At 41.8% G+C, this 27,200-nt stretch overlaps 3 protein-coding genes across 3 annotated transcripts in view; 1 reads left to right on the forward strand and 2 right to left on the reverse strand.

Annotated features, from left to right (window-relative positions):
- The window catches only part of LOC125006460 (nuclear factor 7, ovary-like), a 1,183,669-nt gene that overhangs the window by 940,126 nt on the left and 216,343 nt on the right, over positions 1–27,200 (reverse strand). The window lies entirely within an intron of this gene.
- LOC125006494 (ubiquinol-cytochrome-c reductase complex assembly factor 1-like) lies at positions 2,266–3,465 on the reverse strand. Its single transcript, XM_047582553.1, has 2 exons — positions 3,328–3,465; positions 2,266–2,492 (listed from the first exon to the last, which is right to left on the reverse strand). The coding sequence occupies exons 1-2, from the start codon at positions 3,463–3,465 to the stop codon at positions 2,358–2,360; spliced, it is 273 nt and encodes a 90-aa protein (XP_047438509.1). The 3' UTR covers positions 2,266–2,357.
- fam83c (family with sequence similarity 83 member C) lies at positions 10,697–25,975 on the forward strand. The gene is made up of 5 exons (XM_047582484.1): positions 10,697–11,977; positions 16,675–16,842; positions 17,621–17,745; positions 23,353–23,568; positions 24,185–25,975. Exons 1-5 carry the CDS (start codon positions 11,468–11,470, stop codon positions 24,966–24,968), a joined length of 1,803 nt encoding a protein of 600 aa, XP_047438440.1. The 5' UTR covers positions 10,697–11,467; the 3' UTR covers positions 24,969–25,975.

The raw sequence follows: 27,200 nt of genomic DNA on the forward strand, positions 1-27,200 counted from the left end.
ATCACAACAATCAGTTACCTGCAAAAGAAAGAGGTTACTCCCTGGACATACCCAAAGATGACACCAGGGGTCATCACATATAGTACTGGTGTATTTGTCTGTGAAGGTTCTCAGTAATGCAGGTCATGGTTTATCCAAAAACATTAAAAGACTAGTCAAGCAAGTTTCTGATGTCAACTTTCTACCATTAGAAATTACCTTTAGAACTGAACAAGCTACTCGGATGAGTGGCTTCAGGAAACTCTAAAAGTCCAGGTGTCTTTCTTTCTTGACTTCTTGATACTTGCGTATTTGATTAGTCAAGAAAATTAATCCTTGTTCGTACCAGTGAGGACACAGGCGTCCCCCAGAAGATAATAATACGCAAGAGGCATCATTGTGGAAGAAAAAATATTTTTCAGCTTCATTTACATTTGAACAAAAAGTGGCAGGTCCAGAATTGTTCATACCCGTCTCTGTAATCAATAGATAGAAAAGCATTTATTGGCTGTTACAGCAATCAGACGCTTCTATAATTGCTGACCAGCTTCTTGCATGTCTCCACCGGTATTTTGTCCATTCGTCTTAGTGATGAGCTCCTACTCTTTCCGGACTTTGGCTGGGATACTGCAAAACGTTAATGTTGTTGTCCGCTAACCATTTCTTCTCCACTTTGTTGTGTGTTTTGGGTCGTTGTTGCGCTGAAACGTCCACTGGTGCCCAAGGCCAAGTTTCTGTGCAGACTTCTGGATGTTGTTGTTGAGAATCCTGCTCTTTTTTCGTGGTGCCGTTTACTGTGATTAGGTTCCCTGGTCCATTGGCTGAAAAACACCCCCAAAGCTTTAGTTTCCCTGCACCATGTTTGACAGTGGGGATGGTGTTCTTAGGGTTGAAGGCTTCTCCTTTTTTACGCCAAATGAAGGATACATCATTATGGCCAAACAATCATTTTTTGTTCATCTGACTATAAAACAAAAGTCCAAATGTTTTCTTCTTTGTCCAGATGAGCATTTACAAAGGCCAAGTGGGCTTTTATGCCTTATCTGGAGAAGTGTCTGCATTGAGACGTTGCCTCCAGCAGAGCCCATATTCTCCAGGATGGCCTTGGTGATGATCCTTGGATTCTTTCTCTCTCACTATCCTCCTGGGCAGCACAGGTGTCACTTGTGGCTTCTGACCACGTCCTCTGAGAGTTTCTACAGTGTAGAACATCTTGTATTTTTTAATAGTACTTTGCACTGTAGCCACTGGAACTTGAAAACATTTAGATATGACCTTATACTGACTTGTGAGCTGCCACAATGAACAGCTGCAGGTCCTCAGTGAGCTCCTGTGTCTCAGCCATGACTGTCCACAAACCAGATTGTCAGTCGTTCCCTGGATGGGTGATTTGACAAGCTAATAAGTTAATAAGTTAATCATTATTTAGGGCATTCTTGTAACATGTTAATGCTAATTCTAACCTCAAGCTAATGCAGCTTTAGTTATGTGTTTCAGGGGTGTCCAAGCAGAAGTTCCTCACTTACTTCTTGTAATATCTTTGTTTGAGAGGCTTCACCTGATAAAGACAGACCAGACCTCGTCCCCTCTGTGTCCTCCTTTGGTTTTATTGTCCATCCAGTGAGTGAGAGTGTAGGGGTCGGTGAATGTACTGTATCATGACCATTTATTCCTTATATCTGTGTTTCTATGGATTGTACTGTTGTGTTTTATGGTATGAAACTGGTTGTCGATTCTGTTTCAGACCAACCAGTGACAATAAAGACTTTATCATCTAATCTAATACTAAAAAGTTTAGATTATTTAGGTTAGCATATGAGATATAGTTCTATATCTTAAGTGTCTTTGAACACAACAGGTTTTCATAGTTTTAATTGTAAAAGACAATTCAGCTTCTACACTAATAACTAATATTATTTCTATTATTGTGGAGACGATGTGTTTAGTCAGGCTTTAATGAATGTGTTTTCTTTCTGTTGATAAACAGTAGTTAAATCTACTTTAATTTGATCAAAATAAACCTTTAAGTCTCTCATTTAAACTGAGTTGAAGTAAATTAATTCACTCTTCAACCAGGACCAGTGTGGTGTGGCGCCCCCTGCAGGAGGAGACATGTTAGTACATGCAGTCTGAGAGGAGTCTTCTAGTCCCAGAAGCAGATGCTCAGGTTCTTATTCATTTTCCATTGAACAGATCCACTTTTATTTCATTATATTTATGAACATTAATAAGAAGAAGTGTTTGGGGAAACGAAAAGAAGTGCTACGGTAACAGAGCTGGTTTTTATAATATGATATGATGGAAGGAGAGAAGGAGAGGAGGAGCAGGAGGAGGAGCAGGAGGAGGAGCAGGAGGAGCAGGAGGAGGAGGAGCGTCCCTCACAGTCCAGCGTCGTTGTACGTAGGTCTGGCCACCTTCAGGATGCTCTGAGCGTTCTCCTCCACCAGGGGGCGCCACCTGACCTCTCCAGTCAGCAGCAGGTCGTCAGCGTCCAGAGCATCGATGAACTGCATCTGATTTAATTATGAACTAAACTACTCCACTCTTGATCCAGAACTCCCTCCTCTACACGCTCCTTGATTTCATTGTTTTCTGTTTCTGCTTTAACATGTTGTTGTTCTCTTCTTTCCTCCAGACTCAGAGTTTCCCTCAGATATGATGTTAGTGAGGTGGTTGCAGGTTATCTCTGAGTTCAGGGCTCGTTTGTGATTCATTTTGTTCCTGTTGTGTGTGTAGAGGAGCAGAGGTCTGTATCATGAAGCAGGATCACAGACTTATGGAGGAAACTTCAGGGTTAACTCTGGGTTTCTGGTTTCATTCTTATGGAGCTACATTACCATGGTAACTTACTCTGAAAAGCTAACCTGCTTCAGGTTAGGGTAACTTTTAGGATTTATCTGAATCCGATAAAAGGCTCCGCCCACCGGCCAATCAGCTGTTCAGGAAAGGATCACGTGTCCTTTCATTGAAGACCTGATTGAGATCGGAGCCCAAATCACTAGAAGAGCGTAACGGCGTGAACGCATCTTCCAGGAGATAATCACACAAAGAAGAGGATGTTTTGTAATTTGCGCATTTATTCAATCTGCAGTCCTTTACCATGTCTTATGGCGTCATGATGCAGCCACGAGTGAGTGAGATTTATTTTGTCTTCTACATATCTGAGGCGAAGCAGTCTCAACACAAACCTGGGTTCAGTTAATGAGTTGATAACCAGCGTCGTGATACCGCTGATCCAGATCCTCACTGTTCAGGTGAGTTCAGCTGGATAAGTTGGAGTAAAACCAGATAAGTTGAGCTCGCTTTGTGATCCAGGCCTCAGGTGTTTGTTGTGAACCGTGAACACACCTGTTTGCGTACGTACTCCACCATCAGCTCCAGCTGTCTGGGGTCCTCACACTGACAGCTGAACAGGTTCCTCCACAGAGCTGCAGCCAGGACAGCGTCGTCGGACATGATTCCCTGCACACAAACACACTCACTCATTCACTCATGTACTGGACATTTGTTTCCAGGATCCTGAGTTGTGCTGCCTTCACAATTCATTAAACGGAGACACTGGGAGATGTTTGTCGTTTAAAAAATGATTTAATCACAGAGAAGAAAGAGAAACGAACAGAAGATCAAAACTGACAAACTCCCAAGATGAGGAGCAGGAGGAGGAGGAGGAGGAGGAAACAGAGGAGGATAGAAGGATAATGGGAAGCAAGAAAAATGAAGAGTACGAAGACTGAATCCTAACCCCCCAGCCCCCAGCTGGTACAGTAGTCAGGAGGCATGATGAGATCAGTCTGGACTCCAGAGTCCAGTCTTTGTGCTGCTCCCTAGCAGATTTGAGCCTTTTTAGTGGTTTAGTGGTTTTCTGTTCAGTCCCTTGAGTTCCCTTCACATTGTCCATGGTGTGAAATGCTCTTTCTTCCACTATTAAACACAGCCCTGAGTTCTACTGCTGCTTTTCTTCCAAACGTTTCTCCATCAATCAGGATTTACATTCACTGGCCACTTTATTAGGTACACCCTGTTAGTAAAAGGTTGGTCCCCCTTTTACCTTCAGAACTGCCTTAATTCTTGGTGTCATACTTTCAACAAGGTGTTGGAAACATTCCTCATTGACATGATAACATCACACAGTTGATATCTGATCACATCTATGATGAGAATCTCCCGTTCCTCCACATCCCAAAGGTTCCTCTATTGGACTGAGATGTGGTGACTGTGGAGGCCATTGGAGAACAGTGAACTCATCGTCATGTTCCAGAAACCAGTTTGAGATGATATGAGCTTTGTGACATGGTGCATTATCCTGCTGGAAGTAGCCGTCAGAAGATGGTCCACTGTGTTTATAAAGGGATGGACATGGTCAGCAACAATACTCAGGGAGGCTGTGGCATTTAAACCATGACCCCCCCACCATGATAAAAACCAGTCTATAAACTGACCTTAACATGTAGGGATGCAGTTTCCATCTGGAACAGAGATGAAAATGTTTCTCCTGTTTCAATAGAAACTGGGTCAGGACTTCAGAACCTGAAGTGGGTCAGGACCAGGTCTGGTTTCCAGGATCCCAGTAGACCGTCACTTCCTGACATGTGGGTCACGCTGAGGCTCAGACCTGATGAGCTGCTGGAGGTTCTCTACCGTTCACAGGATGAATCAAAGACCACGATCCGCTCTGAACCTGCAGAACCGTGAGAGCTGAGTGTCAGATAAAATAGATAAAATAGGTTTTATTCATCATGTGCTCAGTGAAATATACTTTATTTCACTAGCTCCACAGTAGAAACTGTGTTAATTCCACACAGCACACAGGGTTTTACATCAGTTCAATTTACATTATTATAAGCAGTGATCACCATGGAGACGACTTCCTGCTACAACTATAAAGAGCTTGGATGGAAGGAGGATTTTAAAGGGAGCCAATGAAGAGAAAGTGCAACTGGAGAAGGAAGGAAGCAAGGAAAGAATGAAGCAAGGGAAAAGGAAAAGAGAGAAAGAAGGAAGGGATGAAAAGCTTCTCTTTGACTTTGTGTGATGAATCCAGTCTTTTGTGCTCTGGATCGTTTGTGCGTCTTTATTTTAATTTCGTCCTTTTTTGTCAGGGAACAAACGGCTCTGTCTCTGTCTGAGCTGAGTCCTTCATCACTTCATCAACGCCGCTCTGTCCCAGTGTCGGAGCTGTGGGTGGAAAAAAAAAAAGAGTCTGTGAAAGTCTGTGTGGTGGTTGTCCAGCCTGTGGTCCTCACAGAGCGAGAGAGAGGCGAAGTCAATAACATTTAAACCGTCTTGACACAATTTACTGTTCTGCACTTTTCTAGAGGGAATGGAAACAGCATCTGATGGGAACTTTATGTTTTCCTCCTTTATTAAAGACTGTTCAGTAACAAACAGACATTCAGTAACATCCTCACAAAGTCCAACCAATTACAAGCACAAAAATAAAATAAATAAAACACAGGGTTTATTCAATATTTAACTTAAGAAGGTTCATTAGTTTTAAGGCACTTTTTTTTATTTATTTTTTTTATTCAAATCATTTTTGTACTTTAAAAAAAAATCTACATTTATGTATAAAATTTGCTAATTATCACAGTATTGCTCTACATAAATTCTTTAATTTGTGTAAAGAAACCAAATTTAATAAAAGATCTAGTAAAGACGGACCAATCAGAAAATTTGATGTAGAGATGTTTTCTTTCTCTGTATCGATTTAAATTCATGAGCTCCGGAGGCGGCCATTTTGTTTTAAACTGTTAGCTTTTTAGCTAGGCTAATTAGCTAACTAACTAGCTGAGAATGTGAAGGATGTAAACGCCTGAACAGAGTCACAGCTGGAGGAACCTGTTCTGTCCTGACAAAACGAGGTCATGTGACGTGTTTTTAAGAGCAGCTGTGATGACTCATTAACGCGCTAGGCTAAATGATTAGCATCTATTGCTCGCTGGCCTGACTCCAGGTACTACTGAACCCGCTGGTGTGCCAGGTGAGAGGAGCTGATCTTTATCTGATCAGTCAAACTGATAAAAGCAGGTTAATGTTTCCTTTGATCAAACCACAGAAATGAAATGAATTAAGGAAATAAATCATCAACATCAAAGAAAGAAAAAGAAAATAGAAAAGAGGCCAGAGATCCTGGTCTCTAGAGTCGAGATGTGCAGGTGGTCTGGGACCCATGTGACCTAATTTGGTTAATGTGAATCCATCCGTCCTTCTATCTTCCTTCCTTCCTTCTTTCTTTTTTCCTTCCTTCCTTCCTTCCACTCAGTAAAACATTTGCTGGTTAAAGTGACTGAGCCTGTGCTACCTCGCTAACTGACCTTAGCTCCACTCTCACAGATTGATTCATTGGTTCCAGTTCATTAAACAGAATTAGCATAAAAACAAAAGAACTGCCTCCGCTCCCGACTTAAGCTCCAAACCTCTGACCTCCACCTACGTTCCGGTAACTATATTAATCATTATTAATCATCCTCAGAGCTGCACCTCTTTATTATTCTCTGTATTATTTCAGTTTTACAGCCTCTAGTGATGGGAACCATTCATAAACCTGCTGCATTCACCTGTCCATGACCACTGTTACTACTATTACTTTTATCTCGTTATGAATTGTGCAACTTCTTCTGTGTGAATGTATTTTTATACGTTTATTGCTCGCCTGGATGAATGGAGTCATAATAAATAAATAAAGGTGAATCTCTGTATTTCTAATGTTGATATTCTAGTTTCTCAAGAAGTAAGAGGAGGAGCTGAGGCGTCCAGGTCCAGGCGCCTGAACCACCAGCTCTACAGGTAAATGTAATAACTCCCGGTTAAATCTGCCAGTCATGTCAGAGATGAGTCAGCTGCCATCACTGCCATCACTGTCATACTGGAAACAGCTTCCAGGCTTAATTTACATGAAACCATGAGTCACGGCTGATGTAGGGACTTAACTGTAAATGGAACAGGAAGAAACTAGAAATATAAAACTCCTGAGGCTGATAAAAAGACAGGAATAGTTCCTAGAACAATAAAAGCACCTGCAGGAGAAGTGGTAGCACGAGTTTCCAGCAGAGCACAAGATAAAAGTCCAACTAAACATTTTACAGATTTAAACTCAGCTTTAGTCAAAACACGCTGCAAAAGGCTCAAATTAAACCTTAAAATGTTATTAACCCTCAGTGTGCAGTGAACTGTGTTTGTCCTCAGATTATTAGAAATGACAAACTGATATGAAGTAAAAGGCTTCGAAGGGTTCATGTGATCAGGACGTTAAAATAAAACTACTGATCTCACCTGATCCATCTACCTGCTCTTAGTTCATTAAATGTGTCTCATCCCCAGCCAACGCCAGGTCTGGGTCTGGGTCTGGTTTTATTTGATACCGGAGTCAAAACGGTTCTTTAGAACTTAAAGAATGAAAAATACAGACTTTGTCCAAAAAAAAAAAAAAATGAATTAAAAGGCACCTTTTTATTTTTAAGGCATTTTGTGACGTGTGAGTTGAACAGAATATTAATTTAAATAATATAAATATAACTAAGACTAGGAGATAAATGAACAAATATAATAACAATAACAACAACAACAACAATAATAATAATAATAATAATAATAATAATAATGAACCAGTGTCGTGGGGTCTGTCAGGCATCAGAGACGCTACTATGCTAATGCTAATGCTATGTGTGGTCAGATGTTGGATCTAATTCCAGGTGTTTCCTCCTTGTTGCATCTTTAGAGGTGAAGTCCAGACAAACTTTAGACAAACGTTTGGTCTCAGACATGTTAAAGCTTCACTTCCATCCATGCAGCTATAGAGCTAAGGATGCTAAGCTAATTAAACACTCAATGGAACAGGATCAGTCTGGTTACTATCGTTAGCATCAGCACCGTTAGCATCAGCAGTGTTACAGTCATCACTGTTAGCGTCAGCACCGTTAGCATCAGCAATGTTATAGTCACCACTGTTAGCGTCAGCACCGTTAGCATCATGCTACCCAGTACCAGGACCATCCCCACTCTGAGTTTACACTGACCGACCTAGAAACGTCTGGATGAACATAGAGATGTGTGGAGCTAAATGTGAATGAACTAGCGTTAACTCCAGACTTTGCGTTTACATGAGAGAACAGCAGCAGCAGCTCTGGCCTCGGCTTCATTTCTCTGTAGCTGAAGCTTTTCAAAACGTCCGGCCCCCCATCCCTCCATCCATCCCTCCCGACCGACTCGTGACCTGGACGCACTGTATGAAAGTCAACAGACTCCAGCCTGTACAAAACAGACTATTGACTCATTGAAATGGCGCAGAGAGATGATGTCGAGCTGCAGCGCCCTGTTGGACAAACATCCAGTCAAAGCTCAGCTCCTCACGGATGTTTACAAGCCTTTACGGACCTTCCTCTTCTCCCAAAGAGCTAAAGTCACACCTGACAGCTTCTTTTCATCTTATCTGTTATATAAAACAGGTAAGGTGCAGTTTTATGAGTATACATTGACAGGGCTCTTCATTATCACAGAAAACTATTTAGGAGTTCCAGTACATCCTCGGTTCACCTGGTGACCTGGACCCAAGCTACTAAATTCTCCTCATAAACTATTACAACTTGTTATTGTAGGAAGTTAATGATTGAGTGAGAACTAGAACCATCCAGAAGGAAGCGTTCTTCTCTTTTTCATATGTGAACGCGATAAAACTGAATTCACTGACGGAAAAGTCTCAACTATTCTACTTGGTTTTAGTCTGAAACTAGTGTGGAGGTTCACTGGTTCTATCAGCAGATCACTCGCATTCATTTACCCACTTTAATCCGTCTAGTCCTTGTTTAAACATCACTTCCAATGAAAGAGGAAGAAGATATGTAAATAAAAAGACTAGATTCCATGGAAGGGTTAAGCTCTAAACTATCACCTGAAGTGAAACTGGAGAGTTAAATTCTTCTCTTTTGTGTCTATTGTTTCATCCGTCAAGTCTCTATGACAAATATAATAGTTGAGACTCTGAGTAGCTACAATAAATCTCAGGTCACACTCCTTAACTTTAACTTAGGTTATTTTCTTCACATATGAAGAACTTATAATACTGGAATTCTGTACCAACTTCACTTCACGTCATCACTCTTCATGTTATTTTGGTCCAATTCCTGTTTAACTTGATGAATAAAGTCTCATCTTATATAATATTGATATTGAATAAAGTGTTTAACCCATTTTAGGCCACTCATTGAAATACTTTCTAATGTTCCTGAGCTAAATCCAGATGAATGAATGTCTCATAGCTGGTTCCTGGTCTAATATCTGGGTCTTGGTCTCATATCTGGTTCTGGTCTCATATCTGGTTCTGGTCTCATATCTGGTTCTGGTCTCATATATGGTTCCTGGTCCTGGTTCCTGGTCTCATATCTGGGTCCTGGTCTCATATCTGGTTCCTGGTCCTTAAACTAGTGTAAACATGTATTTGTCACATTAGAACATCAGAGCTGATTCAGTCTGGGGCCTAATAAATGTTAAAAACCTTTGATCTAAACTATTTTTCTTAATGACTGAAATCATTAACAGACTTTTATTTGTTCGGCAGAAACAAACGGACAAAAACTGTTTATTCAAGGAAATTTCTCTGGAATTCAAGTGTTGCACAAACAGCTGAAAAGGAGCGTTATTGACTTTGTTTCCTCTGTAAATGAATATGAAAGGTTTTCAATTACACACACGACTGAATCAGACACCGACCGGAGTTCACTGTAGATGGAAGGTTTTCGTGAAACAGGTTGGATGAATGGAGGATTCCTCAGGCATCACCTGATACCTGATGAATAACCACTTCCAAGGAAGTTTCTGTTTAAAGACAAATTGTTGGCTTGATATTGTTGTTGAGGAATCAAAGTTAACACACAGTTAAAAAATAAGAACAAGTTGTGTTGTGTTGGTTGAATCCTATAATGACTTTTATCAGTGAAACCAGAAGAAAATGACGTATTGCATCAAACACAGCTGGTGTCCAGAGCTCTGATTGGTTCATGGAGACGCTGCCGTCCCATAAACCACCAGAGGAACCATGTTTTAATGTCTACAAAAAGACCCTGAAACACACAAAGAGACACAAACAATCACAAGGAGATTACAAACGACTTCTGTTCTCATTTCCAGACAAACCGTGGAGTCAGTGATGTGATATGTAGTCTGGTCCCTGTGGCCCCAAAAAAATGATTTTCATTTAGTTAATATATAAAATGTCATCAATTTATATCTATATATGTTTTACAGCAAAAACTGTTAATTATCAAGTGTATTTGCCATAAATTATTGATAATCCAGGTGAATCATCTTCTTTGTGATGAACTCATTATTTAGATCAGAATGCGTTCACTGCTGTACCTAATGTTTTGTCCCAACCTGTGTGTGTTTATTATGCATGAGGACGAAGGGAAACGTCCACGGAGACGACTGGGAGCTTTTAGCTGAATTGGGGCTGCAGCTTCACATGTAACACATCACCACCACAGACTGAGAGAGTCCCGGGGGAGGAGGAAGGGTGGGGGAGGAGGGTTTCTCATTTCACACATCAGATGAGCAGAGACGATGAGAACATTTCTGTGTCGGAAGAAAAGCGTCAGTACATGTCTTACAGATACATGGTTAGAGAATTAAAGTGTGTTGGTGGTGGAGGAAGAAAAGAGACAAAAGCTACAATAAATACAATAAAACCTCTGTAGATTAGATTCAGATTTATTGTCATTTCACATGTGCAGGTGCATCTAACCAGACATTCATGTAGGATAGAGAGTGTGATATATAGGAGGAATGGTGCAGGTTGGTTTTATAGCATATGGACAATATTTACAGATGGATCTGTTAAATAATGAATCGTAAGTAGACTGATGATGACACAATTGGTAAATAACATAAACATTGATGAAATCATTAAAGACTAAATCCACGTTCATCTTTAGTCGTTTTCTTTCAGCTTCGTGCGTTTTATTTTGAAACTATTTTAAAAAGTCTACCTGGAGGGCGCTGGTTGTCCTGGAGACGGGGGGAGGGGGAGGGGGAGGAGCCAGTGCGCTCTGCAGAACCAATGACAGAGCCGTTTGCAACAGGTGAGCAGAAAACACACACCTGACACCTGGCAGCGTGACGCGTAGGGAGAGGAGGCCCCTGGGAGCCAACATCCTGCCACAACAAGCGACGGGACGTGTTACCGGAGAAGACAGGACCATTTGACCGGCGGAGGAGCCGCAGATCCGGATTAACACGACACTGAAGGCCTGAGGACAGAAACGAGCCAAGTGTTCTTTCACAAAGAGCTGGGGGGAAGTCTGGGAGGATTATTTTAGCTTCATTAATCAGCTCCACTTTAATCCGGTTTGTTCTACAACTATGTGTCCAGAGACCGGGAGCAGCAGCGCATAGGACCCGGGTCTGCTGCCTCGTCCCCTGAGGCTTCATCTCTCTTCTTTCTTTATTCCGCCGACGGGTGATTTAATCCTAAAGCTCACCTGCTGACGGCGGCGCCATGATCAGCTCGGAGGGTCTGAGGCCGACCTCCAACGGCCGTAAGCCGCTGGGGAAGCTCGCGTCCCGGCTGGAGGAGGCGAAGAACCCGTGGCGCCAGGGCTCCACGCTGGAGCTGAGCCACAACGAGGCGGCGCGTCTGGCCACGGACGCGCTGCTGGAGCACGGGGAGAAGGAGTACCGCAGGGTCCTGGCGGAGGAGCGGGAGCTCAGCTTCCTCTCCCCGCTTGAGATCCGCTACATCGGGCAGCATGCGGTCAGCAAAGCGTGCGCCCCTGACAGCAGCGGCGGCGCCGGTGCCCCGGACTTCGGGGACGGAGACGCCGTGTCCGAGCTCACCTCCGGGACCTACTTCCCCATGATGTCCGACGAGGACCCGCCGATGCTGGAGCTCGGCTGGCCCTCGCCCCCGGCGAGGTACGGACCGTCTGAGACGCAGATCTTCTTCCAGAGGGACAAATCCCACAACATCAAGGACCTCATCAGGTCCCTGATCAACAAGGCCAAGAAGGTAACAGCCCCCCCGACATTAATATGTATAAATCTATAACATAAATTAAGTGTGGTCAGACCTCTGCAGGAACTGAGCTCAAACTCTTTGATTGTTTTTGTGCGTAAAATGACAGAAAATGGTGTAAAATGCCTCCTGTCAGTTCCCATGTTCCGTTTGTTTGATTTATTTCTGACAAAGAAAAGCTCCAGATCCTCTGTTTGTTTTCAGCTTCAACACTGACATGTCAGACCAGTTTATTCACATGAACTGAGTCCGCCTCAAGGAACTCCACGCAGACGTGTCAGAACCGTTTCCAGTGGCTTCCAGCTGGTTTAGGAGCTTTTCTTTACGATGTTCAGGGACAAACAGTTCTGAATGAGCCATGAGCTGCTCTTCTAACTTCAAAAGTTTAAAGGCAGCCACGGCCTTTATGGTTCATTTATTTCAGGAGTGTGCATGAAAGCTGCAGCAGATCACTGACTTTATTCATGCGTGATGCTGTAAACTGGCCACGGAATCAGCTTTAAATTCAATTTGTCACAAATATTAGAATAAATTCATGAATAAAAATAATGTGACATGAATCTGTGACCAGTTTGCAGCCTGTAAGTGATTAATAAAGTCAGTCCACCCTGATGTTTTGCAGCTTTCATACACACTCCTGATATAAATGAGTAATTAACTCAATGTTTGAGGTGAAACTGGTTTTTCAGTGACGTTAGACTTTGAAAAGGAAAATAGTTCATGAACGTAGAGGGAATGTGAGACAAACAACAGGAGGAGGATTCATTAGGAGTGTTTTTAAGTTTGTTCTTAGTCCACCTGACTGCGTTCATTTGTCCCTGGAGGGAGTCGACAGGCCTGAGCCGGCCTCCTCTCCACCTGCTGCCATGTTTGATCAGCAAACGAATGCTCATGTAACGTACGCTTCAACAACAGCCTCCAAACTCTGCTGGAGGCTTTCTGTGCATCTTGGTGATTGGTTTGCATGTTGGTGTCTTCTTTTTTGTGTCTCGCTGCTGCTGTCATGTCTCTTTAAAGTGGTTTTATTTTAATTTCTGCATAAAAATGACTCAAAACATCAACAGATACTCACACAAGTCCTGAAAGTAGATAAAGAGAAACCAAAAAAAACAAACACATGAAACAGGAATATCAGACCTGTGTCTTTATATATTGACATCACATATTATACTTTAGTATTAGTTTATTTAATAAAATGAGCCAATTAAGATTAAACCAGAGTCCAGGAGTGTTTCCATGAATGTGATGAGACTCAGGTCCTGGTTTAGTTTCTATAAATCAGGGATTTGTCTCATGTTGAAGTGTACGATGACAACAGACAAAGGAGCTTTGTGAGGAGAAACATCACTCCATCATAGTGGGAGAGGAACCAGAGGAACCCAGGGGAACTTCTAAGCAGCTAAAGGCCTCTCTCACATTGGCTGATGTTAATGTTGATGAATCCACTCAACAACCAAAGACACTGCTCTCTGTCCACAAAGAACATGTGGGACAATGTTTAGTGGACAGATGAGACCAGAGTAGAATAGTTTGGTTTAAATGTTTGGGCATCGTCATGTTTGGAGATGAACCAACACTGCATTCCAGCATCAGAACCTCATCCCTCCATGAACATGGGGACGCTAATGTCCTGGTTTGGGCCTGTTCTGCTGCATCTGCTCATCATTGATGGACCAATGAACTGTGAATTCTACCAGTGAACTCTGAAAGAAAATGTCAGGACATGAGTCCATGAGCTGAATGTGAAGAGAAACTGGGTCATGGAGGAAGACAAGGAGCCCAAGAACACCAGTGGTTCTCCAGAAGAACCAGATGAATGTTTAGGAACAAGTCAAAGTCCTGACCTTCATCCAGTAGAAATGTTGGAGCATCAGCTGATGAGAGGAAACCACCAACATCTCACATCTCAGCTGGTTCTGATCTGATTAATGGGATCAGATTAGACCCTGATCAGCTGTTACAGGAACATTTAGTCTGAAGGACTCACAGACTCACTGATATGTAATATTGTCTCATTTTAGTGTAATATTTCAGTTTCTTGTCTTTGTTTGGGTTCTCTTGTCTACTTCCAGGACTTATGTGACTTGCTGATTTGCTGATGTTTGAGTCATTTTTTGTGTAGAAGTATATGAACGTCCGTGGTGCAGCTCTGTATCGTTGTTTATTTGATTTTCCAAGTAGAAATGTGAGGACACTGTAAATAGGGACTCTGCCCCTGGAGCTGTAGTCCTGTGATCTCTGACATGTCTTGTTGGCTAACAGTAGAACACAGGCTGCTGGTGACTCACTTCCTCCTGCTGCCGTGCGAATAAATAGATTTTAACGTGAAAGATCTCAAGTCTATCACAAACAAAAAGTCTTAATTTAAACGTCTGCATTAATGTCTGAGAAGTGTCTGCTGAGTCAGTGGGTCACAGATCAGGTGTCGGTCTGAAGGCAGTCGGTGGATTGAGTTAACAAACAGCTCACAGGAGCCGAGGCTTGTTCCACTTATCTCCCTCCACTCCCCAGATTAGGACAATAAATGAACTTTGACCTGCTCCACTTTATCACAGCAGTAAAACTTGAACTGACATCTCTCTTTCTCTCTCATAAAACCTCAGCTGATTTAAACACACCCCTTCATCCTTTGTTGTAATTCATTTAACATGAGTCAAAGGAAAATTTTCAACACAAAAATATTTCTATTGAAACTATTACACACGAGTCAGTGTGTGTGTCTAGTTTTGTTTGTTGTGTCCTGCACTGGCATGAATTTGCAAAGTGTGAAAATTCTATAAGAGACTGTAATTTATCAATGAAATAACTTCTATCTCTAATTTATCCACTGTTTTATTCAGAGAAGTGAACAGAACGCAACACTGAGACCAGGACTAGACGTCAGACAGACATGAGCCCAGATTATACTGATTTATATTAAGAAATACATTTTTTAAAGGGATGTTTATTAACTGTTTGCATTCACACTAATGGAAAAAATCTGGAGTTGTTGTTATTTATTGGTTATTTTTTTGTTATGTTACTGGTCTGGCCTGTTTGAGATCAAATTGGACTGAATTTACTGCTGGGCAGTATAACCAAAAAATATATATCCAAGTATTTTTTCAAAATTCTGATGGTATCACAGGATTTTTTATTTTTTTTTTCCATGCATAATCACGTGATCAAAACATTTTCTACTGTTTGAGAGATTAATTAATGCAGTAGATTAACTAAGGATGGACTATTTTACTAATGGACTATTTTTTATTTTACCCACACTAGTAGTAAAACAGGTTAGCATGGCCCCGTGTTAGCACTGACTGCTGATGTCGAAATCTGGGAGGATAAAAAGAAAAGAATGAAATGTTATCAAGATGAAATGAAGAAACAGTGACAATTATGGTTTCATTTATTTTGGCATATTGATTCATATTTAAACATATTTAAACTGCTATGTCTGTAATGTCACTGGAATGATTGTGATCTGCATGCAACATTTCCTTTCTCATTCCTATGAAGCTGTAGCCGGTTAAAAAATAACTGACACAGCACCTGTTTTTGGCACAGCTCCTACTGCAGTGTCTCACAGTGTTGCAGCATTCCAAATGCTGTGTAATCAAAACATCGGCATGCTGGTATATTACAAATTCACATCGTAACGTAAAAAATACCAGTATTTGGAATGAACTGGTGTACCACACAGCCCTATATCTGGAGGTAACTTGTGTAGACTTTGGAGCTTAACTGAAATGCATTCTGGGATATATGGCTGTACAGAGTGACTGTACTGCGGTTTCCCATCATCCGGAATCTATCTTGCCAAGTCCAAAGTTTGCATGCACAAGAAGAGGAACAGAAAAGAAACTAAAGTAAACCTAAAGAAACCACAAAGTACAAAGATCTTTTTTTTTATCTTCACTTCATGTGAACATCCAAGCCAGCCTGATGTAGCCAGACTAAACTCTGTGAAATACAGGATCTGGTTTGACAGAAGTGAACAAACTTCCATAAATGTGCTCTGGAGTCACATGTTTAAGACCTGTTGCTGAGAATCATCACATGTTTTCATCAGGAAGTTGTTCTGCAAAAGCATGTGTTGTTGTTCTTAGTCCACCTGACTGTGTTTCTTTGTCCCTGGAGGGAGTCGATAGGCCTGAGCCGGCCTCCTCTCCACCTTCTGTCATGTTTGATCATTTGATTATGTAATGTACGCTTCAACAACGTCTTTACACGTTATGTAAAGACGGGGGATATTATAAGTTGTCGTTATGTATAGGTCATATTCTCTTATCTTACTGGTCCTTCCCATTTGAGCTGAATGTGTGTGGCCTCAGAACTAAAATGAGTCTGTGAAAAACTTGAATGGTGCTAATGTGACTAAACATGGACACAACAGGACTGTGAGAGAACAACACTTACAGCTCATCTGTGGTTGTTATGTTCCCAAAACTTGTTTCTGTCAAACGTTTCCAACATTTTCACACAAAAACTGAATTTCACACGACGTTTATAGAACATTGTTATCATCAGTCCAGGAAAACTATTAAAATTAAAGTGAAACAATAACAGACTCTTTTAACAAAAGTCTGTTTGATGTTCATGCACATGTGAAGTTACTAAACCTAAAAATTCTCAGCGCTGGTTCAGTAAATGTCAGAATGCTTTAACCCTGACGGCCTCGGTGACGTGTTGTTGATCGTCTGCTGCAGGTCATTGCGCTGGTGATGGACGTGTTCACCGATGTAGATCTGCTCTGTGACCTCATGGAGGCGTCCAACAAGCGCCGGGTCCCCGTCTACATGCTCCTGGATGAGAAGAACCTCAGCTACTTCATGGAGATGTGCTCGGCACTGGACCTCGAGTACTCACATCTGAGTGTAAGAGCATCACATTATTTCAGTCAGATCATATAAATGAAGCTTTAGTTGTAACGGACTGGTGGGGAGTTAAGGCTTTAAATAGGAACGTCTGTCTAAGGGATTAAGGTCTGTAACAAGGTTCCTCCAGGTCCAGGACCAGGTCCAAGTGAGTATCAGGTGATTAACTCTAGTCATGTGACTTTCAGATCAAACTAAATATGTTCAGGTTTCCTAAATATTATTTGACTAACCTCACTTGAAGTTGGGACACATATATACACTCAGTATTTTAAACTACAGATTAAAATGTCTCTGATTCTCTTGATTCTGCAAATATGTGTCAACTTCTGTACGACTTTCCAGCTGATTAGCTCGAGGATTCAGGGTTTATTATTTGTCATGGTGTACAGGTACAGCCGCAGTGAAATGAAACTGCAGCGACTCACACTGAGCAAATTTAATGAGTCCTGAGAACTAAAATAAATAAGGTGAAGAGCAACAAATGCAAGGAATAAAGATGTCAGCTGAAACGATATCATGTAACTATACAATAGTAGATGTTGGTCCAAATACTTCAAGAGACGTCAGGACTAGTGTGGTCAGATCTAATATTTGTGCCCTAAAACCAGAAGAAGGCTGTTTAAAGTTGTGTTATGATCTGATTTGCTTTTAATAATCTTTGCCGGTCAGTTTCAAAGCTTTAAAGCAAGATCTTTAGTTTTGTTTTCTAGGATTAGATCAGGGTTCCTGTAGATTGTTGTTTGCGTCAAGACTGTGTTTGTGTGTCCGTGTGCAGAACATGCGCATTCGTAGCGTCTGTGGTGACACCTACTGCACCAAGAGCGGCAAGAAGTTCACTGGCCAGGTCCTGGAGAAGTTCATGATCATCGACTGTGAGGACGTCATCGCCGGCTCGTACAGGTGAGGAACAGACTCACATTTACACAACCACTAAACATTTAACCCTTTATAGGAACCAGGAACCATATGTGGTAACGTGGTTCCTGGTTCCTCTCAGTGAGATTTATTGTCATGTGGTTTTCATTGAGCCAATCAGAGAAGATCAAGGAAACACTTTCAGGTCTAATCAGGGTCTAATGTGGTCTACAAGGTCCCCCTCTGAACTGGTTTATTAGGAACCATGAAGAAGAACAAGTGTCCTAATGTTTCTAATGTGATGATGTTGATGATGTTCTAATGTGACAAATACATGTTTACATTAGTTTAAGGACCAGGAACCAGATATGAGACCAGGAACCAGATAGGAGACATTCATTCATCTGGATTTAACTCAGGAACATTAGAAAATTTCACAAAAGTAACAAATATTTCATAGTATTTCAACACAAACAGTCACTTCAGCATTTTCTTCTTCTTCCACATTTGTTCGTTGCCCTCATGTGTCTGTGAGGCTTCTCGGTCCTCCAGGCCATGGTTTATATCCAAAAGGCTTCTAAAAAGAAGCCAAGTGGATGTTTCCTCTGAGTATCTTCTTCACTTCTAAGGGTCTGGAGGGACGTTTGAGGTTTAAATAGGAAACTCTGTGGGTGAATGTCGCTCTAACGAAACCATTGTCAGTCATAAGCTCCGTTCTCAAGGTGTGATGGAGGTTTAAACTTCTTGGGGACAGAGGTTAAGACTGGGCTGTAAGTTGTTGTAAATCATTGCCTCTTGGTAGCAGTCTGTCTCCGGCTGCTTCTCCTTCATTTCTTCATTTTTGAATTGATAGTTTTGGATCAATGAAGAATCTGTAAGGTTACCTGAGGAGGTTATTGAGGAGGTTATTGTTGAAACTGAAGCAGGAAGTAGAAATAAAAATTAATTGTTACAGGGCTAACCAGACTGATGAGGAAGTTTAAATGACTCAGACCAGTGTAGCTACATATGTAGGTTACTGTTTCTATGTCCCGCTGTGCTATAAAAGAGCTTTCAAGGGAAAACACACATGAAGAGGAACAAGTCATAAACTCTGAGCACGCCATTGTCCTTTCAGATGAGTCGGTAAACATGACTGAATGACTGAGGCTCTGGTCAGCTGACTGTCTTGAATGTTAGCTCAGACAGAAGCTAACGCTAATGCATAATGCTGCTCTGTTTCTCGTGGTTGTGTGAAGGAGAATCTGCAATTGTAAGTTTCATACGTTATGACTCAATGTGTGTTCACACCAACCAAAGGAATGAGGTCAGATGAGTCCCAGACCACCTCCACATGTGGCTCAGACCAGACCAGTCAAATGTGACCACACCTGTCCTCTGAGCCGACTCTCTGGGATCAGATCTCCTCTGAACGGATCCTCTGTTTGCAGCCTGACATCTACTTTGCATTCTGGCCGATAAGCAGATTAACAGTGGATTACAGGAGGAAGTGGGTGGACCTGGAGCCTGCCGTGTGTTTGCAAATGTCGGTGAGGATAAGCAGAGCAACAAAGCTGGTGTTGTGCAGCAGAGCGATGCTCTGTGAGAGGAACAGCTGAGTAATTATACCTGTAATTATACCTGTACTTACACCTGTAATTATACCTGTCAGTACTGCAGAGGAGAGCAGCTCTGAGCAGCACAAGTCAGCACAAGAATTATTAGAAAGAAATTAAACGTCTGCAGCTGATTTCTGTCCAGAAGATGTTACACAAAGAAATAGAGACGTTTTCAAACATTATACTTTATAAACTCACCTGATTTAGATCCCGACGAAAAGAAACCAATAAACTTGAGGCTAAAGTTTTAAAAGTGCATGTGATGAGACTGAGCTGTTTGGAAACTGTGACCTGTTGTTGGACTTGGTGCTTTGATTATTGCTGCTTTTATAGCTTGTGCAAATGAACTGTGTCATCAGGACGTTAAAATAAAATAAATGTAGAGCAGCAGCAGCCAGCGAGGAGCAGGTTCTTCGGGTTTTAGACCAAACTGATGACTTGTTTACTGGAGTTAAAATGGATGAAGATGTTTTCTTTAAAAGTTACATGTTTTTCAGTCTCCGTAGAAACGTCTGTTTACCTCATTATTATTATTATTATTATTATTATTATTATTATTATTATTATTATTATTATTAACGGAGATCAAACATGGAGCGCTTTGTAGAAATAAAGGTTTGTTCTTCACCGTGGTCATAAACCAAAAATGGGTGTTTTAATTTCGTCTCTTTGTATCAGAGCTGTAGAGTAAAGACGTCCTGATCTGGAGGTAAATGTCCTAGCGTTGGTCTCCTGTAGCTTCCTAAAGTCTTCTCTGGAGTCGACTGGATCCAGTCCAGTGAATGTTTCTTCCAGTCAGAGTTCATGTGGAGAGAGGAGCTCGTACCTTGTGTTCTCTGCTCCACAAATGTTCTGGTCATAAACTCCCTAACCCTCTCTGGAAGATTAGTCTCCAGGAAACTTTCCTCTTCTTCTAAACGTTGCAGCGTCAGTGTTTGTTGTCGTTGTTGTTTGTCTGCAGCCTTTGACCTGAGTGACTCCATGGATTGTGTTTAGATCATCTCCTACTACCACCTCACCACACATCCTCATCACCCCCTGATACTGATCTCCAGATACAGATCAGGACATTCCTACTGCAGCGTAAAGGCTTTAAAGGCCTGAGCTGTGACTGAGGTTGTGTTTTTAAAGGTGGACAACAGGATTTAGAATTTCACTCTGAATGTTAAACCCCTCAGAAGCAGGTTGGAGGTTTAACGTCCACCTGAGAGAAGATTCGTGTCCTGACTCAGCTTCATTCACCGGTTTTCTGGCTGGTTTTATCTGGGCTGTGACCCAGCTTGGTGTGTGGTTAGGTAACCAGGGCTGGGTCCGACTGACAGGCTTCAAACCACACAGGAATGAAGGGTGAGGTCTGAAAGGCTGCCAGGGCTCAGGCAAGGAAAATGTTGTTTTATCACCTGGTAGAAGGCCCTCCTCCTCCTCCTCCTCATCTTCATTAACACCTACTTCACAGCTCTGATATTAAATCAAACAGAAACACTTTGTTAAGTCGGCAGCGCCCAGGTCCATAAATGTGATTTACTCGTGTGAGAAGCAAATAAGAAACATTCTTGTGGAGATAAGGTCGCGTTCTGTTTTCACTGATGAACGATTAAAGTTAAAATATTGACTCAGTGATCACTATCAGATTTAACGATGAAAAAACTCCAGTAGCATAAGATTTAAAAGAAAAGTGAATGAGCAGATAAATGTAAATTATTGTTAAACAGGATTTAAAGTCTTTATTGACTAATGTCAGCTTATAAATGTATAAATGTCCAATAAATGTTTGAAAAGTGCATATAAAGCTAGAAAATGTGTCTTTGGTTAAGTTTGTCTATGACTCTGTTTATTATCTGAACTCCTAACGAGAGTCTGTTGTGACATAATCGTCGTTTAAAACCTGAACGGTGAAAGGGTGAAAATGAACTTGATGGTTTGTGCAGAGAAGGCGTGCTCTGACAGGAATTTACCCTGTGGCTGATTTATTTACGGCTGAGGGAGTCGTCCTGCAGGTTCCTCCGAGTCGTGCTGTCGCTCTCAGCTCCACGAGCCTGGAAACATTTTAATTTCACTGAGGTTTAACTTCTCAGAGCTGTGATTGTGAAAGGACGTTTAAATAATACTTTAAGATTTAACTGGATTAGATAGCTCCTTATTCATCCTGCAGCTGAGAAAGAGACCACAGCAAACAAAGTGCTGCTTACAAGTGTTTAGGAAAGTATTTGTGTCCCTCAGAAACTTCAACATGTAAATGACTCAAAACATCAACAGATTTTCTCACAAATCCTGAAAGTAGACAAAATATAACCCAGTCTAACACGTGTTTATATCATTTTGATACATTTTGATCAAGTCCAGTTGCTGTTTGTTCGTGTTTCCATTAAAAGGTGTTTAGTGTTAGAGCTGTAACTCTGGTCATATCCCATAATAATATAATATACTGTATATCCCATAATTCTCGTCACTTGGATTCAGATGAACTGGTCACATGCATCATGACAAAAAGTCTGGAAAACCACCTCATGAGAGCGTAAAAATGTTTTAGGTTTAGATATTTGAGAGGTTTTTAGACATGTAGCTGTTCCATTACCAGTTTTTTTATTGAGATATTTAGATTTTGCTGATTTCTTGGGTTAATGCAGCAGAACTGGACCAAACAAATCTCTGGTTCATTTAAACTAGACCAGGAACTGAACCAGTAAACCTAGAGGAGCAACTCTCTAAACTCTATGAAGAAGCACAGAAGTCTGATATTTCTGTTTGTGTTCTATTGGGTTCTCTTTGTCTACATTAAGGACTCGTGTGAAGGTTTTGTCATAAACAGCTCTGTAGATCCAGAGGTGGTTACAGAAATAAGACGGCAGCACATAGCAGTAAAAGAAAAATCTTTAAAAGTGTCCCAACTATGAGCTGACATTGATGGACATTAGAAACGTTGTGGTGGTGTTATTGGTGCTGGTTGGTATTATTATTATTATTGGTTGGTATTGGTATTATTGGTGCTGGTTGGTTGGTATTGTTGGTGTTATTGGTGCTGGTTGGTTGGTATTGTTGGTGTTATTGGTGCTGGTTGGTTGGTATTGTTGGTGTATTGGTGCTGGTTGGTTGGTATTGTTGGTTTTGTTGGTGCTGGTTGGTTTTTGTTGGCGTGGAACTGAAGGGTTCATCTGATTAGTTTTGGTCCCATGGATTAAACATGCTTTATATTTGTGTGTTCCACGTTGAAAACATTATTTCTGCTGCAGTCAGACGTCTTCTGTGTTCATGCACCTGATGAGTCACTGACTGAGTCACCACAGTCCTGAAGCTTTTATCAGCTGGAGGTGGAAAGAGATAATTTACACAGAGACGTACGATAGGAACCAGCTCTGAGCCTCCGTTTGTGTTTAATTGCGACGTGGTGGAAGGAACGTGAAGCTCTTATTTGAACCAGCTCATGCTGAAGGAGTTGATCTTTGTTGTAAATGATGCAGCCAGACTGATGGTGTGTAGCTCACGTTTCAATCACACAAAACTGATGCAGAGGAATAAAAGGCAGCAGAGCTTCAGCTGAAAACATATCAACAGAGTCACACTGAGAGCTGGAAATAAAACCTGATCTGATGATTAGTTTTTGTTTAAAAAGTTCAACGTCTTTGACCGTGTAAAACCATCGGCTGTAGCCTTGTTGAAGCTTTTCTTCTGGGGGTCCGACCATTAACATAAAAAAACACAATGAAACAGAACAATGACATGATAGAATTAATAAACAACAAAAAAAGAAAGAAAGAAAAGGTTTATGCGTAGCCATACACATGTATACATAGATACACACTCAGAACCACACAGGCAAATTAGTGAAACTAAAAATTAAGAATCAACTACTGTAGTATATCAGTTGTCCATTTCTCGTAACATGATACACAATATAAGTAATAAAATATTATTATTTATCATTAATTATAATTTTAAATGACTGATTATTTTTACTGTCTGCTGCTCTATTTATAAGGATCTGTCATGGCTTTTGAAGTGTGTTTCATGCTCCATTTAAACTGAAATCCTCTCCTCTCTCCTCTCTCCTCTCCAGTTTCACCTGGCTCTCGGCTCAGGTTCACAGTAACATGGTGATGCACTTCTCGGGTCGGATCGCCGACAGCTTCGACCGGGAGTTCCGCTGCCTTTACGCCGACTCGCAGATCATCGAGACCTTGTCTAACCCCGAGGACGACGAGGGGCCGATCTACTACCCGTCGTACCCAGCCATGATGGGCCCGGGTCTGGGTCTGGATCTGCTGCCTGACAGGTAGGAGGATGGAACATAGGATGGAGCAAAATAACAGTGAAAACAGATTCAAGATTAGAATTATTATAGAATTATTTTAGCAACTAACGTGATTTAGATTCACATCTTCAAGGTACAACTCTTAAACTCCTGCCTTAGTTTGTTTCCTTGACAGCAGGGTTATACACCCTCAGAGGGCCCATGTCTATTCTCTGATGAGTCAGCACAAAGGATACCAGCACAATATTAGGAAGTTGGTCATAATGTTCTGGCTGATGATCAGGCAACTCGAGTACTTTGACCTGATATGTTTTGCTTTGTGCAACAAGTGAGAGAACTCCTTTAATGACAATGGAGTTTATAGATAAATCCGAATTAGAATTTGACAAATTAAGACGTTGAAGAAAAGTCCGGCATCTGCAGAGAGGATCTCTTTCACATAGACATATCCAGTGTCGGACTTTTTTCTATCTATCTGTCTAAAATATGTAGGATATTTTGCAAGATGCATATGGTAATAAGTCATGAAATATATAATTTTGTGGAAAATATCTAATAGTGGCACAAATGCAGATGATAGAGAAGTCTGAAGCAGATCTCAACTAGTGCTGATCTTTCCTGGTTTTTCCTCCTTCAGGCAGCGTGACAGAGGATTCTCTGAAAACTCCAGCAGCCAATCAAGTGACAGCGTGTCCAGTGTGAAGGCGGCTCCCGGGATGAGCACCAACACCGTCTACAAGGTGACTCACGACAAGAAGGAACCTGCCACCAACTCTCGGCCGAGCCCCGAGCGGAGAGGGGGGGGCGGCAGCGACCGAGGCATCGGGAGCGTGACGTCAGGAGTGCGAGGCTCTGCTAATGGAGGAACCAATCACGGCCCGATTCCCGACCGCCCTCCGCCGGCCTACGTCCAGCCCATGGGCATCGAGTGGAACAAGCCCAACCCGGCGGACGTCATGCGCGCCAACATCGGAGGCACCTCCTCGAAGTTCCAGGCGCTAGGGTTGTACGATCACAAGCCGAGCGGGTTCCACAGCAGCCCCAACTCCAACCTGACCCCCAAGATCCCCATGCCCACCCCTGCCAACGACGGCAAGCCCATCCCCAAGCAGAGGACTCCTCCGAACCAGTTCATGAACAAACTGTCAGACCTTTTCCTGGCGCCCTCCTCCAAAGACAAAGACCCCTACACCTACCAGAGGTCACCGTCCCCTCACGGCTCCTCGCCCTGGGGAGGACCGGACCTTTCTCAGCCCGAGCCGGAGAGCCAGCAGAGCCCCCCGCCCCCCCCGGCTTTCATGAACCGCCAAGACCAGAAGAGGATGACGCTGGGCCACAGCAAGCTGGACCTGGTCAACCAGTACAACAAGATGAAGTCCAAGCAGGTTTACAGCCGCTTCGAGCTCAAGAGCAGCAACTAGAAGGGACTCCACAGACCGGGGGGCTGGGGTGGAGGAGGCATCTTTTTACAGACATTACCCTGGACCGCGTTTCTGATATCGGCAAAGGAATCGAGCCATGGCAACCATTTTGGTTCTGCACAGTTTTGAAACAGTTCTGCCTCTTTTATCTTTTTATTGTGTTGGCGGTTGAAGTTTATGAAACTAATTTCATTTGTAAGAAGCAGCTGCAGTTGATCTGTTCGCTGAGGCTTGAAAATGGAAGAAAATGTGAATGTTTCTGACTCTCTGTTGGGGTTTTTCTACATGTTTTCTATGAAATGACGATCTCTCTCTTTGTGTGAACTTATTAAGCTGCAGTAATTGTGCAGATTTTTTAACGTCAAAATCTTTTATTCTTCAAACAGTCGAATCAATCAATGTTTTCTGGTTTCGTCTATCTACATGTGCCTTGATCATTCCGCCTTAAGGTTTCGTTAGTAAGCTGACGTCTCCAGTGAATCGACGTGGAGGTACGAATGACTTTTGTTGGCGTGTTGTAAATAGTTGTGTGGAGGTATTTCCTGCTGAATCTTTTCCAGGTTTGTATAAAGCTCATGTGTTATTACATGAATGATGACGTGCTTCATCACTCTGCACTACAGGGCTCCTGAAATGACTCGTTCTGCTGTTACCATGAGCAATAATGATTGATTTCCATCAATTATCCTGTGATGCACGTTGTTGTTTCTGTTTACTGCTCATATCAATGGGCTCAGTACTCGTTGTCTCATCCAATCAGCCGGACTAATCTCCTCTGTGTCCTCTGATTGGCCGTTTAATGTGTATTATACTGTAAATACATTAAGTGCCCGTCAGGAATTTTGGGTTTATTGTAAAAAAACGACTCTTTATTGTAAAAAACAACTCTTACACTAATTTGTTTCACTTTTGCATTTTTTTTGTTATTCACTAGAGAATGTGAACACCAGTTCAGTCTTTAAGTTGGTATTAATTTGTAAAGTTTAATAAAAACAAACAAAGAGTCACTTGTTCTAACAATTTGTCACGACCATAAAATAAGCGTCCAACGAGAGCCGACGTGGAGCCAATGAACACTGTTGAGGTGGACGTCTGGATGTGGAGGAGATCGAACAACGAGCCATTCACATCGTTGGTTTCAGGCCTAATAGAGCAGATATGGAGTTTTTCACTTGTGGAACCAATCTGAGTGGTTAAACTAAATATCGATCTAATGTTCTGGTGTTTTTTTGGGCTGGAAACCATCGGCTCGATCCGTCCACCAGGATCATAATTAACCACACAGATTCATAGAGTAGTGAAGACATCTCAGCCATGGACGTAGAGGGATGTGACCCAACAACCACTAGTTCTACTCTAATACAAACTGAGATTTGGAAAGGTTTGAAGTTTCTTTCCAGTCTTTCCAAACTTTTCATGATATTTCTGAATCAGAATCAGCTTTATTGTGTGCACATAGAAGGAATTTCACTCCAGTCTCTTTACTCATTGGTACAAAACAAAGCTGTTCAACCAGGAGCAGATATAAACAATGGCCGACTGAGTGGAAACCGGAGGGAAAAGTCAGACACTAATAGTCCTATGTGCAAGAGATCCTCTCTGCTAAATTTAATAGCAGAACAAATGCAGAAAACAACACTAAAAAGTAAAAAAGCAACAAGTACCAGACAGCACAGTACAGAGGCGTCCGTCCACAGCCGCCGCCTGATAAATAAAGTATCTAACAGGTTTCAGCCTTTCAGCTCATGGCACGATCTTAATCCAGTTCAAACTAAAACTGGACCATGGATCTTATATTTGTGGTAGTTTTTGAGCATCTATCAGCTGAGTCTGGAAACAATAGTGTTAATAGAGTCAGTGGATCAGGTATATGATGCAAAGGGGCAAATATACGATACAGTATAGCAGCTGTTTAAAGCCCCTGTGTTTATTCCTCAGGTTAATGATGCACAAAGTTGTTTTAGTTCATATGATAGTTTGGGTTCAAAATGCAATATTTTTAAAGGGATTCAGACATGAACTTGTGATGCTTCTGTAATTTAGTGCACAGAAGCTAAAACTCAACTCTAGAGTAATAAATATTATTTCAACTGAATACTGATTAATGCTAACAATAAAAATAATAATTAAAACTGTTCAGTTTCCTCGAAGCTTTTTAACAGAGCTACTGTCCAGACTTCATGTTGCTGAGATCATCGAGGTCGGTTCAGTTGAGGATGTTTGTTTCAGGCT

This window comes from Mugil cephalus, chromosome 4, assembly GCF_022458985.1.
Source record: "Mugil cephalus isolate CIBA_MC_2020 chromosome 4, CIBA_Mcephalus_1.1, whole genome shotgun sequence".
Taxonomy (NCBI): domain Eukaryota; kingdom Metazoa; phylum Chordata; class Actinopteri; order Mugiliformes; family Mugilidae; genus Mugil; species Mugil cephalus.